Source organism: Sparus aurata, chromosome 7 (genome assembly GCF_900880675.1).
Source record: "Sparus aurata chromosome 7, fSpaAur1.1, whole genome shotgun sequence".
Classification (NCBI taxonomy): domain Eukaryota; kingdom Metazoa; phylum Chordata; class Actinopteri; order Spariformes; family Sparidae; genus Sparus; species Sparus aurata.
Window position 1 is genome coordinate 21,111,669 of NC_044193.1, and position 15,524 is coordinate 21,127,192.

Consider the following 15,524-nt stretch of genomic DNA (forward strand, 5'->3'; position numbering starts at 1 on the left):
AAAGCCATCTGTTCACCACCAATACAATTTAAGGTGCATTGCATCAGGGATAAAGAGGAATTTCAAATATCTGTGTCCCTCCATTCTGACTCATTGTAACAGAATTGTATTTAAATTGACCATTTTAGAAAATGTTATACATTGGTCATATGTTTTCACCCAAGGGAAGTTTGTTTGTTGTGGTGGCACAATTTACAAAATACAAGTCACACTCATCTTTAATGTCTTAAAGGAAAAGTTCATCCCAAAATGAAAACTCTGTAATTCTTGTCTTACCCTCACAGTGATTAAACAGCTGAAGAGGATGGGGACTTTAAAATGTCAAAAACAGTGTAGATAGAAACATAAAATAGCTCCATACAGCTTGGAGTAATCAGAGTCTTAAGGTCACAAAATGGTCTTGAAAAGATGTTATTCACACCAAGATGTCCTGCGTAACTTGTGCACCCACTTTAGAAGATAGCATTTTTATCTTACCAGCTACAATGAAGATTCCGACTTGAAAGAGGGTGTGAATACCATCATTTCAAATCAGTTTTGGGCGTCCAGGGACTTGGATGAGCTGTATGGAGTCATATTATTTATTTTTATTAGCTGTTTTTTGCATTTCAAAACAAGTCCCCATCTACTTCAGTTATTTAGGAGAACGCTGCAGCGTGAAGCTGTTGTGAAGCTCCATAAATGTTTTGTCGACTACAAAACTTCACCTGACTTTCAGTTGGCCTGTGGGGCGTGTAGATAATGACTGGATTTTCATGTTCGGGTGAACCTTTCCTTTAAGTGGTTTAAATCCATATTTTGGGCAATCATTTGCAAAATGAAGGAAAACACCAGCTGAGTCTGTACTGCTGCAACAGTAGTCTAATGTGAGACTCAGCATTGAAACACTCTTCCATGAGACCACGCAAACGCGTAAAGTAAAGTATGACAAACAAATCGATGCACTCTGGCTCCTCGGCAGAGGAGCTCTGACTGATGTCCTGTCCAAGGTGGGTGCGCTATGCTTCACATCAGGCTTCTCCCTGCATTTAATCAACAAATTAGAGGCATGCAGGAACACCTCAACCATAACAGAGTAGTGGCACACAACCAAGCCATCAATGTGCTGAGGTACAACACTGTAGGTGTCTAAACACCACTGTGTTGCAGCAAATGTTGTGTGGCTCTTGGATCAGTATTGTTTGATATCATTATTGAAAATTGTTGTTTGTAGTGACAGTCAGACTCATTGCCAAGTTTTAATCGTTTGTCTTAATAATTATTCTTATAATTAGGGTACATCACATAATGATCCTCATGATATAATCATGTAATCACATTATTATTATTATTATTATTATTATTATTATTATTATTATTATTATTTTTATATGTTAGCGTTCTACATAATTAAGGTAGGCTTGTGTGATGCCTCGGCAGACGCTCATTAATATTGAAATTGGGAACTAGTTAAAGGGTTGTGATTTCATTTTTCCCATTGTGGTGCATGAATTCATCTTCAACGTGCTCCGGCTGGCGTTGGAAGTAGTTCCGGTGGTGTAGCAGCCGAGCGGAGCACACAGACCCGGGATCTTCGTGTTGCCGAGCGCAAATGCGAATAGCGGGTCGAGTCCGCCTGTCATGACTGTCGACTGACCACAGCCGCGGTCAGTGTGACGGCCGCAGAGCAGCGCGCGTGCAGCCCGGGTGACAGCGTCCAGGCACCGCAGGAGCTTTTGTCTTCGAGGGGGATTTTTCAAGTGCACAGTCGGCGTCTGGAGCTTCGGAAGCAAGAGTACAAGAAAAAAAAATTGAGCCGGTTCATATTCACCTACGACGGTGAGTGTGTGCAGAATAATTTTTTGAATGCCAGTCATGAGGGTTTGTGACAAATGATTGCCGCACCGGGGAGGAAGTGTTCAGCGAAAGCCAGCGGTTTGAGGATAGTTAATGGCAGGCTATGACAAGTTCACTGCCTGTCACAATACGCATGCATGCAGACACTGAAGCGTTCGTCTTTATCCCCGAATGTCCGTCAGGTAAAGTCAACTTGTGTTAACTTTACAGCGATAGTCTGAAGGCTGCCGGGGGGAACAACAGGCTCTTTGAGGAAGTAGTGTTCGTTAAAAACAATTATCTGAGAAGGTGAACGCGCAAGTACGCGTTAAGAGAGGACGGTGCCATGCACAGCTGAGAACACTTTGGAAGTGATAACTGGGAGCTGACCGACCAGCCAACTCGAACGTGTCCCTGTTTGTACCAACGTTATCATACGGAGAGGTGAAATATTCTTTACGACCAAGTTTTAAGACCTTTTTGTTGAAGGTAGCTTGATATTTTAAGGAAAGGTAGTAACAGGAGGGAAAACAAGTCAGGTCACTGAATTCATAAGATTCACTAACTTTGTTTCACAGTCTAAAGTGTGTATATATCGGTCTCGGTGTATGAATACACACCAATGTGCCCTCCTATAGCCTGGCATGTATTCGTAGGTATTCATGGCTGATTTATTTAGTCTTTTCTTGTCTATCATATGTGTGCATGCATGTACAGATGTTTCCATGCGCCGTGTGGATGTACAGTACATCTGCATGCATGTAATAATGCCCTTATGCGTCATGTCACAGTGCTTCTCAAACTTTTTCACCTCAAGGACTCCTAAACTAACATGAATTAGACCACGAATCACAAAAATGTGTCCCCCTGTCTAATAAGAATTTTGCAGATAGATGTTTTATTATAGAAAGCGTATGAAAATGAGGCTTGACTGATTTTTCAGGACTGATTCCGATAACTGGAAATCCAGGGGACTGAAAACTGATATTTGGGACCGATATTCATTTACAGGAAAACTGAGAATCTTTGTGTCAAAATTTAGAACAACCAGTGATGGAATGAAGTACTATTTCATCAAGAACTGTTCTTAATTTCCAATCCAATTTTTGCGACTTTATATTTCCTCTACACTACACTTTATTTGATAAGTTTTGTTAATAGTTACTTTGCATATTCAGATTATTCAATGTTTGTACGCTATTTAATTATGACGTGTTCCCAATCAGATTGTGTTGTGGGCGGAACATTGTGTAAGACGATGTTACATTAGGGCCAAAGTAGCACATTTTTTTATTAGTTTATTTTATTGGCAATCTGACAGAGAAAATACAGATAAGGAGAAAAATGCTGAATATTGGCCCCAATAATCAACCAGGCCGGTTTCCCCTCATGAAAACCATTTCCAAAATAGTCACATAGTGTTAATTTTGGATTAAATTATAGTGGAAATATAGCCCTTTTCGCTGGGGACCCCCTGGAACCCACCCAAGGACCAATGGACTTTGAGAACCTCTGTTTTAATGGTTGTGTCATTTTCAGTTGACTCACAAACATCTAAACAATTTCACTGATGCGGACAGAAGAAACTGTAACTTGCCTTAACTGCCGCTATAATTTCAACAGTACATGCCGGTCATTTTGTTATGTTATCTGTTTTCCAGTGAGCTGAGTTTGTTGATGGTGCAGTTCTGCTCATCCACTATGGATCTCCTTCCATAAAGTGAACATAAACTTTCCCATGATCGGTGACCATCTTATAGCAGGAGTCATTATCTTTAATCATGCTGCAGTGTGGAGAGCCAGCCCATATGATACAATTTCATCTTTCCAAAAACACACGGACAAGGGTAGGTGTGTGTGTGTGTGTGTGTGTGTGTGTGTGTGTGTGTGTGTGTGTTTGTGGGCGACAGACTGAGCAAAGCGTTTGAGAGAGTACCCTGCTCCTGATTTGGATGCGCCTCTAATTCCTATCAAGATGAGAGCTGTCTGAACAGATTTCTCTCATCATTATTTGCTCTGAGATTTACTTGCGCTTGTAAATGGTGTTGATTGAGGGTAATTTGGCTTTTTAATTGCCGAACAGCTGCCACACTCACTGCTGATTGCTATTGTAGACTTTCTCAGTAGATCACTCATAGACCCCTAAATGCCTCATTAAAACGTTATGCGGAATCGCATGAAACGTGAAGAGAAGGAACCCTCATAATGTTTTACTGATTTGTGTTTTATCATCGGAAAGGTCGTTGTAATTATCGTCAATGTCAGCAAATGTAATGCTAAGACACGAGTGTAGTAATGACTTTTAGAAAGTTGAATTAAGGGCTATTTGTGGATATACTACATGCGTTTTCAGTTTGCTTGAGAAAGATGAACTCCGTATGCCAGTGTAACGGATGTTAGTCGTCAGGCACAAGTGAAAAGAACTCAGAGGAATCATTTCCACCATTTAATCCTCTTTCTGCAGACAGGAAGTATAACACACACATTGTCTCGAGGACGGTCACTACATATCTGGACCCTCCTGTTTCACGTAACACAGGACTACATAACTGTGATATTATGATAGTATATTGTTAGCCAGTGGTTGCACAGTGTGTTTGTCATATTTGTCTTTAAATCATTATAGAAGAAACATTAACACTCTCAAAAAAGAGTGGAATTACAAAAAGGAAAACTTTTGAAACATGGATTTAACATAGGCTTAGGTGTCCAGCTCGGTCGCCGCACATCTGGACCACTACGTACAAAATAACAGACTATAGACAAACAAACGTCTGCTAAATATGCTAACCACTAAATATAGTGGTCAAAATAAAACATAAACAGCAGAGCAGCATGAACAGTAAACTGTATGCTTTAAAGGTTAAATGATTAGTCGATGAACTACACAGTGAAGTAGTTCCAGCAGTGTTTTGCGACAGAACTTCACCCTCATCAATGCAAATCAGCTCTGTGAGCGGAGCCACGGAAACTCGGCAGATTATTTATTTATTTATCAGTTCATCTGACAGAGGCGGTATATGTAGGCATTGTTACATCTAATTAAAATGCAACCGATGCAATGTACATGGAGCTTCTAGCCGTGGCTAATTTGCAGTCTGGTTAGGGCTTTTGAGGAATAAAACACACAGATTCGTTACGGGAGATGTGCAGGGACTAAATTACCACAGAAAACTTAGCTGAATAAAAATAGCTCAGCTTCCTTAATGAGATGAGATTCACAAATACTAAATACAATTATTTAATAATTAAATAGCATTCACACATATGAAATATGATTTGGGATTAATTTCCCTCTGTTACTCCCGCTCCCACAGAATTTTATTCAATTTGACCTGCGACTGCGCCCTATGAACTTGAGGAAACATCACAAGCTCAAAAATATGGTAAGGTAAAAGTAGAAAAAAAATTAAAAACCACTTAAACCTCAAGAGTATCACATAGGGATGAAGTCACGTTAAACCAACACTCAAATTCCAAATGAATTCAATAGAAATAGGCTGTCTTGTACACTAGAGCATGGATACTAGACATGAAGCAAGGCTTGGTTCGGACAAAAGTTTAAAACTGTTTTTCAGGTTGGATTCGGACGAATCATTTGACAGCTTTAGTCTAGATTTTTTTAATTATGTATGTATGTATGTGTGTGGAACAATCCCTTTTCATGGTACCCACATGTAAATATCTGTGATAAGCATTAACAGAAAAGCTGTAACCATGTTAGTAAAGATGTGACAGCAGAAACGTAAATAACAGAACACCCAGTTCTAGTCAGACTCAGTGACTACTCTCTCAGACTCGACTGGGTCCAGACTTAAAAGTGCAGCTGCACTTTTTTACACCTCACAAGACCCCCACACCTAGTGAAGTACAGAGAGAGAAGAAAATGGTAAAAAGAATAGAAAGTATCTTTACATGAGGTAGGTTGGGAGGTTATCTGACTGAAGATTTAATCAGCAACATCCTGGTACAATAACCTGCAAGCAGCGGTAACCCTTGTCCTGACCAACATCCTGCCTGGGCATGGTTAGTATCCTATGTACTGGTTTAACCTGGTGACCAAATCTCGATCTGACCTGTGTTTATGCATTGGCCACAGTGTGAGCGTGAGTTTGATCACCAGTGTCCTGAGTGTGTTGGGTGTTGTCTGTCTGTGTCATGGTTTCAAGGGCGAGGTCAGACTGTCTGACAGGAGCTTCAGCAGCGGTATCACTGTCGGTCACAGGTCACACACTGACCTGTCATCTGGTTTTCAGGTATGACTGAGATGTCCTGAGGCTGCTTTTGACAATCTCGGTCCGAAGAAATGTGCAATCCATTTCATGGCTCTCCTTTCAGAGGTTGTAGGCATCTGGATCAGTCAAAGGGCCTCATCCATATCTCACACTTACAGGTGAGAGAGGGGCAGTCTGATTGAATCTTTCCACACTTCAATCTTCAACTGGATGGGAGGCCTTTGTGCTTGATTTGCTGATGCCAGAGGCCTCAAGAAAGTTAGCTGACTGTTAAGGTTCGATTCTTGGTCACTGTGGATCTTTACTAGGAACCTGGATTAAAAGTAAACTAAGTGGAAATTAGCCTTAACCATCCTCGTAAGAAGGTCTGTCATGACTTTGATTGACTTTTTCCTTGAACCTTTGGCCTGCCAAAAGCCTAAACATAGGAGCTGTAGTGGCCCATCTGACATTAACACACTCTCTTCAGGTTCAGCTGCCTTTCATTGCTGACAATTACATTCGTCGTCTCATCTCCGTTGAGGTTTGCCCAGAAGAACCACTGCTTTGTTAAGTTGAGGTTCCTGACATGAACCTGATGTCCAGCATCAATGTGGACTCTTCTCAGGACTTTATTCTCCTATTCTTCCCCTTCTCTTATTCTACTCGTGTGTACTGGAAGTTCTTCAACATATCTTTGACTCCAGTGTTCTGGATTTTCATCATTTCTTCTGCTTGTTCAAGCACAGCTACCCATTGCTTTGGAGTATTTGGTGTACTGTCACCTCTGAATGTCTAGATTTGTCTTTCTCACTGTTGCATGTGGAATGTCATGTTTGGAAAGTTGAGTGTCTGTATTCTGATAAGTGGAAGCAGCCGATGGTCACTAGTCATATTTTCTAAATCAGCTGACTTTACAACCATTGATTCACCAACCTGAGCCGTAAGTGCTCCACCATGTCTGGGGAATGACACCAGGACTGGGTGTGAAGGTGTGAAGACCCCCCCTCATGATGAATCCAGTTACCGTACAACTATCAAAACTATCCCACATCCCTTCTGCCAGCCTCGCCAGTAAGGAAACACCCCTTTTTCTTCTGGATGAACTGGACTAGTAAAATGTGTCCATTGTCATGTTAGTCAACGGACACAGTCATGTAATTAAATCTGCTCGTGTCGCATATATTTATACCTGAATGGAGTATGAAAAAAAATAAATGTAAAAGCAAAAAGTGATAAAAAGTAATTGAGTAAATCAGGTTATAGAACCAAAACAGTCTTATTATTGATCTGACCACACAGTGATTTTGATTTTTGGGAATGATTTTTTACACTGATGCCTAAAATCCGGTTATTAAACCATCTGTTAAATATGGTTAATAAACATCTGTGACAAAGATATGTAATGGATATGGGACATTTTACAGTTTAACGATGAACTTTACTGTCTGAAACGCTGCAAAACTAATATGACTAATATGTTCAACATAACATAAAACAACATAGTAATGTAAAAAATAATACAGTAAACAGTTCAGATAAAGGTTAGAACTTAATTGACTTGTTCATCATAGAGAATAGTAGCTTTTCACCACATAACATGTCCTCCTCACTGCAAAACAGCCTTGTGAGGGAGTCCTCAGAAACTCAGCAGGAATGGTCAGAGAGATGTGAAGTGACTGAATCACTACAGGAAAGCTGAAGATGCTCAACAATGTCAACTTAACAACAAAATGATTGAATACAAAATTAAATGACTGTCATGACTGTCAAGACTTGGTTGTCCCCCCACATCTTCATTTTAACTTGTAATATCTTCTTTTCCTGTCACTTTTGCAGCCAGTCTTTCTTCCCAGTGTCTGTCTACTGCGAGTGATTTACCACCCAAGTAAAACATGATGAATATTGGATACCGAATTTTTCCCAAATTATGACAAAAATGTGTTTAGTGTTCAGCAAATTTTTTTGTAAACATAACATGCAGTTCTTAAATATGCAGTTTAAATGTATTTATACATTATAGAGAAATGTAAATGTGTGTTTAAACAGTGGGATCTCAGTCCCAGTTTCCTAGTGTTTGCCTGGTTTCAACATAGAAGCGCATTTATTGACAAACCCAGCATGATTATCGTAAGCATGTATCATTCAGAATTCTCTTTTTTACAGCTCAGAAGTACACACCGATCTCTTTGAAGTGCACTGTGGAAAATGTTTGTCCGTCTTATCTACAGTGTTGATCCCTGTAAACAGACTATAGGCTATAGGCTCACCTTTTCATACAGACTTTGTATTTAACCTTGAAAAGATCTGTTTACTTAAGGAAAAAATCTAATATTAGTAAGATTATGCTTTTAGCATACACTCACACCCGCTCTGTTCAGCTGTACAAAGTGATGCCGGGGAGTCTTCGTAAGCTATGTAACGTGAACATTTCGCTATAGCAGCTGTAGCTGCCTTGCTCGAAGATGGCTCTGCAAAACCTTTGAAAAGACGGGAGATAGAGGTCTCTAATCTGCCTCCGTAATTATCAGGCCACTGCAATGTTACGAGGTCAACAGATCATTTTAATTACCTCAGGTCATCTTAATAATCAGCTGTGTAAATCATCATTTAGACAAAACGATCGTCATTTCATCATCATTGAAATGACCTGATATTAGAAGCAATTACTGCGACCCTGCAACAGTGACAGAATATGAAATCAGCTGTTCCTTAGGTGTTGATTCACCTACACTGTACCATGGCACACTCCTCTATCATCAGGCGGGGGATAGGAGGATTTTGACAGCACATTACAGTGGACTCACTCTCTTTTTAAGTACCTTTAAGTTCTCTGAGTGCTCCCAGTCATTGTGATATTTGTCTTGTCCCCAGGAAAGTACACATAATTTGAATTCAAATGCAGCAAATCCTTTTATCTAGTCAAAATCCCTCTTTGATTCTGTTAGTAAAGCATTGCCGTGATTTGAAAAAGAAAGATGTAAAAGATAAGACGGGGGATGATCACTTATAAAGGGGCTGTCATTCACATTGATTCAGCCGCATTGCTGCCAGCAACTAAAGTTCAGTGCAAGGCTTCTGTTGTGATCCTGATGTAAATCCTGTGTCTTACACAAGCTGCCGTTGTTGTTGCTCTCTACTGGTTATGTTTTAATGAGTAACAATTGTTATCCAATTTGCATGTAAAACAATGTAATTATAAACAAGCATCAAAAAGCTGTAATACTTCTAAAAAATGTAAATTACCCTCCATTATAAAGCGCAACAAAACCTAAGCCGTGCCTCGGAGCCAGGGCCTCTAGGTTTTGGATGCTCGCTTCCATTATTAATGCTATTCACAAGCCAAACTTTTTAGGTTGGTGCAGTTGGGCGCTTTAATCTATTTTTGCTGTAAATTAATGAATTTTTAAAGAGGACTAGTCCTTGCTGAATAGCGCTGGATGTGGGAATGAAGTTTTTGAGTCGTGGTGACGCAGTGCTATACAGTAGCCCCCTTTACTGTGCAAAGCATGAGTTCACAAACAGCATCCCATCTCTCTCCTGGGACTGCTCGTTGGGGGAGTTTGCCGAAATGCTGCACTCCTATGTTTTATTTATGACAAAATATGCCTTTTTAACTTCGCCGTTGTCAGAATCTGGAATTGTGATAGCTTCCTCCTAGTCGGCAGTGCTAAGTCTTCTGGGTCGCTAACTCCCTCTACCTTGGCAGATGTTTTCAGGTGTTCTGTTCTGTGTGGGCATAGTGAGTTAAATATTTTAGCCGAGGCCTTTGGGGAGTCAGTTGTACCCACTGATTTTCTTACCTTCTTTCAATCAGATTTTCTTTCAGGGAGAGAAAAAATCGTGTGAATCAGTGTGTACTGTTTCATTCGAGATGCCAGTTGATTGACATCAGTTTTTCAGTTCTCACTTGTTGTTCTCTCATGGTTAGGTTATGGTCCTCTCTCTCTGTATGACTCTTTTCTCTCCCCCCTCATTTTTCCCTTTCAAGCATTAGTCTGCCTGACCACTGGCTCTGAGGACTAAGGACACAAAACGTGTCTCAGTTTGAAACGGTGCATTACATCGCTGCCTCTCCAGGTCTCCTTTGAGAATAAGTAGACAGTATCAAACGATAATTGCTTAACCCAGCTCCATTGAAAGATGAGCAAGCAGCCACCATAAGGGCAGCTGATTTGCCTTGATATCTTATAATTGAACCTTTTCAGGGGTATGTTTTCTGGCACTGAAGCAGAAAGTAATTAAGATGTTCAATACTGCTTTTTGGACCTTTTCCTCCTTCCTTTGAATGGCCCACACTCCTAGACATGACAGCGCTCAGTATGCCTACAGACTTTCTTTTGACACATTAGCCTTACCCTTGCCAAGGCAGTCCTTCCCAGAAACCCCCTCTGCTCGGCGCACTCCGGGTGGGTATTTTGTCATTACTTCATTTTCCTCAGAAAATATTTTGATGCCTCTTTCTTTTGGCTTCCTCCCCCACCTCCCCCCCTTCTCTCACCCATCCCCCGTCACTCCATTGAAAGTTCTCTATTAAAATGCAGAACTGTAAAGCCTCTCTCAGTCTAAAAGCCTGCTAGCAGCGGGGGACTGTTAGCTGTTAGTGATGCATACAGCTGAGTGAGTGCATCACAGCTACAAAGTCTAATGGGTGAATACATTCAATCACACACAGACCCTCAACTCTTTTTAAAGGGACAATGTTTCCAGTCATGAAAGCTCCATCCACAGTGCGGAGAGTGATGTATTTAAATTCTTTGGAGGAGAAAGATTTCTTGTACATAAACGTCCAAATCCTGGCTCTTATTTTTATATTAGTGCTTGTAATCTTTTTTTTTTTTTTTCTTGCTGCAAATGCCAGTTAATGTCTCACAACTTTCAAGTTACCAGAGTTAACTTTTTTTGCTTTTTTTCATCGGGTAAAAGATACAGAATCTGAGATGCCACATGTTCCTTTTGCCAGGTATTGAACCTCTCTTGATACATACTAATGTTAGCCAAACGTCTAGCTCTGAAAATGTATGTTCCCGTGCACAAGCTTTCAAACTATTTAATCAAACAGCGCTTTTTTTTTTGCATAATCAGCTGCCAAAATATCCCCACTTTGCTTACCTTTATTTTCTATTCAAGTGCAGGTCTTTGAAATCTACTCGGTTGGTGAAGTTTTTGATGCTTCCTGATCAGTGATAAAAAGGGAAATCTTTCGGGTAGCAGGTCCACAAAAAATGTGTTAGTTGGGTCAGCGAATGAGTCTCCATTAGTTCTTTCTCGTGATCATCTTTTAGGGACCTATTTTCTGAACCATCATCAAGTGAACTGTATTTGTTCTGTTTAATATCCAAACAGCATTCAATGAATCTTATTTTTGGCCTTATCATGGCTGTAGGAGCCACACATTGTTTTACTGAGGAATATTTGGGTTTTGATTTGTTTGGTCTGGTTGCCACGGTGATATGTGGTGTTTGGGTCACATGGGCACCATAGATGACAACGTAGGTTACAATAGGGGCTGAATCACCTGCACTGGGTAAGGAGAGAGGCGAGTTAGGTAGCCGTAATTTTTGCTGACCGCCTTTGTTCAATTTTGATCGTTTTGATACACATACGCAAATAGTGTATATGTTTTTCCACCTGATGTGCACAGGTGTGTAGTGGCTCTTGTGTTTATTAAATACCCTGAAACTTACCTGGATTCAGCGTGCTTCTCTGTATCAGCAGCAGCGTGTCATTCAAATATACAGGACCTATTCTCTACCTCTCAAGCGACTTTAAAGGGATTGGAAAGTCGCCAAAGGTTGGGTTTGCACCCTGTGCCGCTGCGAGGAAACAGCCTATACAGTACATGGGGCACATGCTCTACCAACTGAGTATAATATAAAATTATATCATTTATTTATTTTATATTAATGTAACTAATAATGATTGATTAACTCCTACTCCTATAGAAAGAAAACCATTGCATCATGTAGCTTCCATATGATTTAAGTGTCTTTTCTCATGTTATTTCAAAGTGTATACATCTTATACATCTAAATTGCTAACAAGAACCTTAACCTTTAACCTTCTCTTCCGTACTGTTAAACTTGTTGCAAACTGTGTACAGTACACATTTGGAGTTGTGTGCACCCAACTAAAAGCTTAGGCCAATAAAAGAAAATTACAGTGACCAGTTGCTAGACCGACTGGCACAGTTGAGTAAATTTAATTTATCAAAGGCATGAATAAAATATCTTTTAACTTAGAATTTTGTGCTCAGCATCCATGCACACAATGCATTCCTATGGAAAACTGATAGCTCAAAGACAGGCAGAGATACATGTACTGTAAGCTGTCTTTTCTGCAGTGATCATTTTTCTCCCCTGATACCACGCAGGCCTCTGAGGCTGATGTGAGACACAGCAGGTATCAGGAACAAAAGGCGCAGTGCTGAGGTTAGCCCAGTCACTGTGGGACCGGTTGACTGAGTCGACTAGGTAATTGGTTGCGTCTACCCGCCCAGCAGGGCCCCTCTCCCCAGCAGCCAAGTCATGCCCCTCCTCTTCTCTCTCCGCTCTCTTCTATTACTCATCATCCCAACGCCTCACCAGGCTAGCGGTGCAAAGCTACACCGTGCCGCCGTGCAGCCAGCCCACGCTCCCAAACTTCTCAACAACAACAGCCACGGCAGCACAGCAGGTCAGGGCTTGTGGCAAGCTGATTTGCAGCTTGAGCCTCCTTTTTAATGAGGGGAAAATAAGTACTTGTTGTTCTGTGTCTTGTGTGTCACCACCCCCATCCCCACCTACCCACCACCGCTACAACTAGCAATGCTACCTTCCCTTCAGCAAAAAAAAAAGAGGTGCACTAATTAAGATGGTTTCTTGGGATTTGGTAGAGGGGGGCTTGGCTATGGCTTCTCCCACAGTGGCAGAGCCTTGAGGAGGAGATGGGGGTGGTGTTGTGCAAGAGGCCGCATCGGGCATATCTCTCCTCTCGGCTCCTCTCTGCTTACCCTAGTCCCACTGCCTGGCTTGTTTGGCTTGATGAGTCTGCTGCTAAACATTTGTGTTTTCTACTTGTAATTAAGCGAGGTTTTTTTGCTGGAGCCGAGCATTTCCCTTCTTCTTCATCCTGGCTCTCCAGGGGGATTGGAGGAAAGAGAGACGGAGGGGTTTGTGTGCCTGCTGGTATGAAGGCACATTGAAGTTCTCCCACCTTGATTATATACAGTGTACATGAATGGAAAATGCGTGGGCCAATAGACTCTTTGTTGTTCAAGGACACATGAAGGTTACTGCATGGGATGGCAGATGAAGGCTTAGATGTAGATTTCTGTATCCTTGGGAGGCTGAATTCATCCAGCCATTGTTAACTAAATACTTGCGTAGGACACCTCAGTAGCCATCTCTTTCACAGAACTCCTCATAGGTTACTATATAAGATGTTTATCTTCCTAAAGCCCCCGAGCACAAAACAAGGCAATTTTCTTTGATGAATTAGTGTCATCTGAATGCAACATCTTCACTCCAGCGATGAGTAACAGTTACATGACATTCTCAGTCCAGTAGTGACAAATCTACGAATGTTCTGTGACTGACTGAAGTACAGAACAATGGGTGAGTAAGTTCTCTCGCGTGTACCGAATGATAGTCTTTGTTATTTTTCTGAATCATGCTCAAACTATTTGCGAAAGCCCCCACGACCCAAAAAAAAAGAAGAAGTTCCTACGCAGGAGGACACATTTTTAAGTTCAGCGCCGCTCTAAAAATAGCAACCAAATTAAAATGTTGAGGCTTCTTGAGTTCTTTCATTGTTTGTGTCTGTCTGAGCAGAATCTGAGGCGCGCGTGCGGGGGGGGGGGGGGGGTACAGACTTGACAGGAGAGTGAGGCACGTCGAGAGTCAGAGAATGGGAGCACGGTGTGGGGGGGTTACACAGAGAGGGAAAGGGGAAGAGCCTTTCGGCTCCTCCAGAGGGTTGGAATTCCTCCCGTGCTGTTCCCCCCATTTGGCAGGCACTTGTGAAAACAATTCCCCAGCTTTTAGTCACTCTGCAGATCCAATTGCCATTTCCACTTTGGAGGGAACGAGAGTGAGAGGCAATCCAGATAGACAGAACACAGAGAGAGAAAGAGAGAAGAGTTTTAATCGGGTTGGACAGATGCCGAGGCCAGTTGAGCGGTTGTGCAATATTAATATCTTATGAAGGCTGTCTGGCAGTGCAAGCTCACCGTCTTGTGTGGTTCTGTGTTTGTGCGTTGCAGCAGCAGCCATTGCAGTGGCTAAATGAAGAACTTGTGAACATGCACGAGGGAAGGACTCTACCTTTCACTTCGGTGACTTCCCCAGATGCTTTGGCCCAAAGAAAGATGGAAAGGATTGGGAAGAGTAAGACACTTCACTCGTATATTTCGTTCCCGTACTGCTTTGCTTTTCACTGTGTAGTTAATAGAATACAACTGTTTCATCAAAGTTTTTTTTTTATCCATAGTTCATGCTGCAGATTATATTTATGTGCAGTGTTATAGACCAAGTGATGAACATGCCAAAATATTTAGTTTTCCATTATACAAAGCTTCACTGTATGTGGAAAATAATGTGCATGTTAACATCTGTGTGTCTCTGCCAAGTGCGCTTTCTGCTCCAGCTAAAGGAGATGAATAGGCATAGTAAACAATCCTCCTGCTCTTCCAGACTCTAGCCAAGGCTGCTGCACAGCACCCATTCAGTGAGCCAGAAGGAGATCCTCCACACGCCACGTCACTGAGCCTCTCGCCCCTCTCTTTTGACCCCTTGACCTACAAGCGCCATGACCTCTGAGCTGGAGAGCAGCCTGACCTCAATGGACTGGCTCCCCCAGCTCAGCATGAGGGCAGCCATCCAGAAGGCAGACACTGGCCATCACCACGCCCACCACCACGGGCACCACCACCACCACGCCCACCATCACGGGCATGGGCCTGGCAAGAAAATTACCCATCTGGACCCAGGAACAACGCTGGACCAAGAGGAAGCCGCACAGCACAGAGACGGTAAACCGCCCTACAGCTACGCCAGCCTCATCACCTTCGCAATCAACGGCTCGCCGCGCAAACGTATGACCCTCAGTGAGATCTACCAGTGGATTTGTGACAACTTCCCCTACTACAGAGAGGCAGGCAGCGGCTGGAAGGTAAGACAAGACAAATAAGTTACACTATGTGAAGTGGAGTCTTGCTGCTAAGGCTGCTTCAAGACTGTCACTCTGTCATTTTGGTGAAATGACAAACATCAGGTCCTGCCAGTTATATCAGCTGTAGCTAATTAACATCAATTCTCTAACATACTTGACTTAACACTTAACGCTCTCTAACATAACTCCACGATCACAGTTGGACTGTGAACTGTTTTTGCAGTTAAACAAGACGACAGAGAGGTGAGACATTTTTAGTACTATTTCAAAATTATAGGTTTTCATGAGTCCATTCGCCTCTGAGACCAGACTCAAGACCTGACTCGAACGGCTCCAAAGCATACT

At 41.9% G+C, this 15,524-nt stretch overlaps 1 protein-coding gene across 6 annotated transcripts in view; it reads left to right on the forward strand.

Annotated features, from left to right (window-relative positions):
* Positions 1-1,492: 1,492 nt before the first annotated feature.
* Positions 1,493-15,524, forward strand: part of LOC115584866 (forkhead box protein J3-like) — a 75,157-nt gene continuing 61,125 nt past the window's right edge. For 2 of the 6 annotated variants that reach the window (XM_030422724.1, XM_030422730.1), the window contains exons 1-3: positions 1,493-1,818; positions 14,272-14,395; positions 14,702-15,179. In XM_030422724.1, the coding sequence (XP_030278584.1) occupies positions 14,817-15,179 (363 nt within the window). In that variant the 5' untranslated portion in view covers positions 1,493-1,818; positions 14,272-14,395; positions 14,702-14,816. Of the gene's footprint in view, positions 1,819-1,997; positions 2,019-3,503; positions 3,663-12,632; positions 12,705-14,271; positions 14,396-14,701; positions 15,180-15,524 lie in introns of those variants that run through there. The other 4 variants (XM_030422725.1, XM_030422729.1, XM_030422726.1 and 1 more) reach the window with 4 other exon arrangements.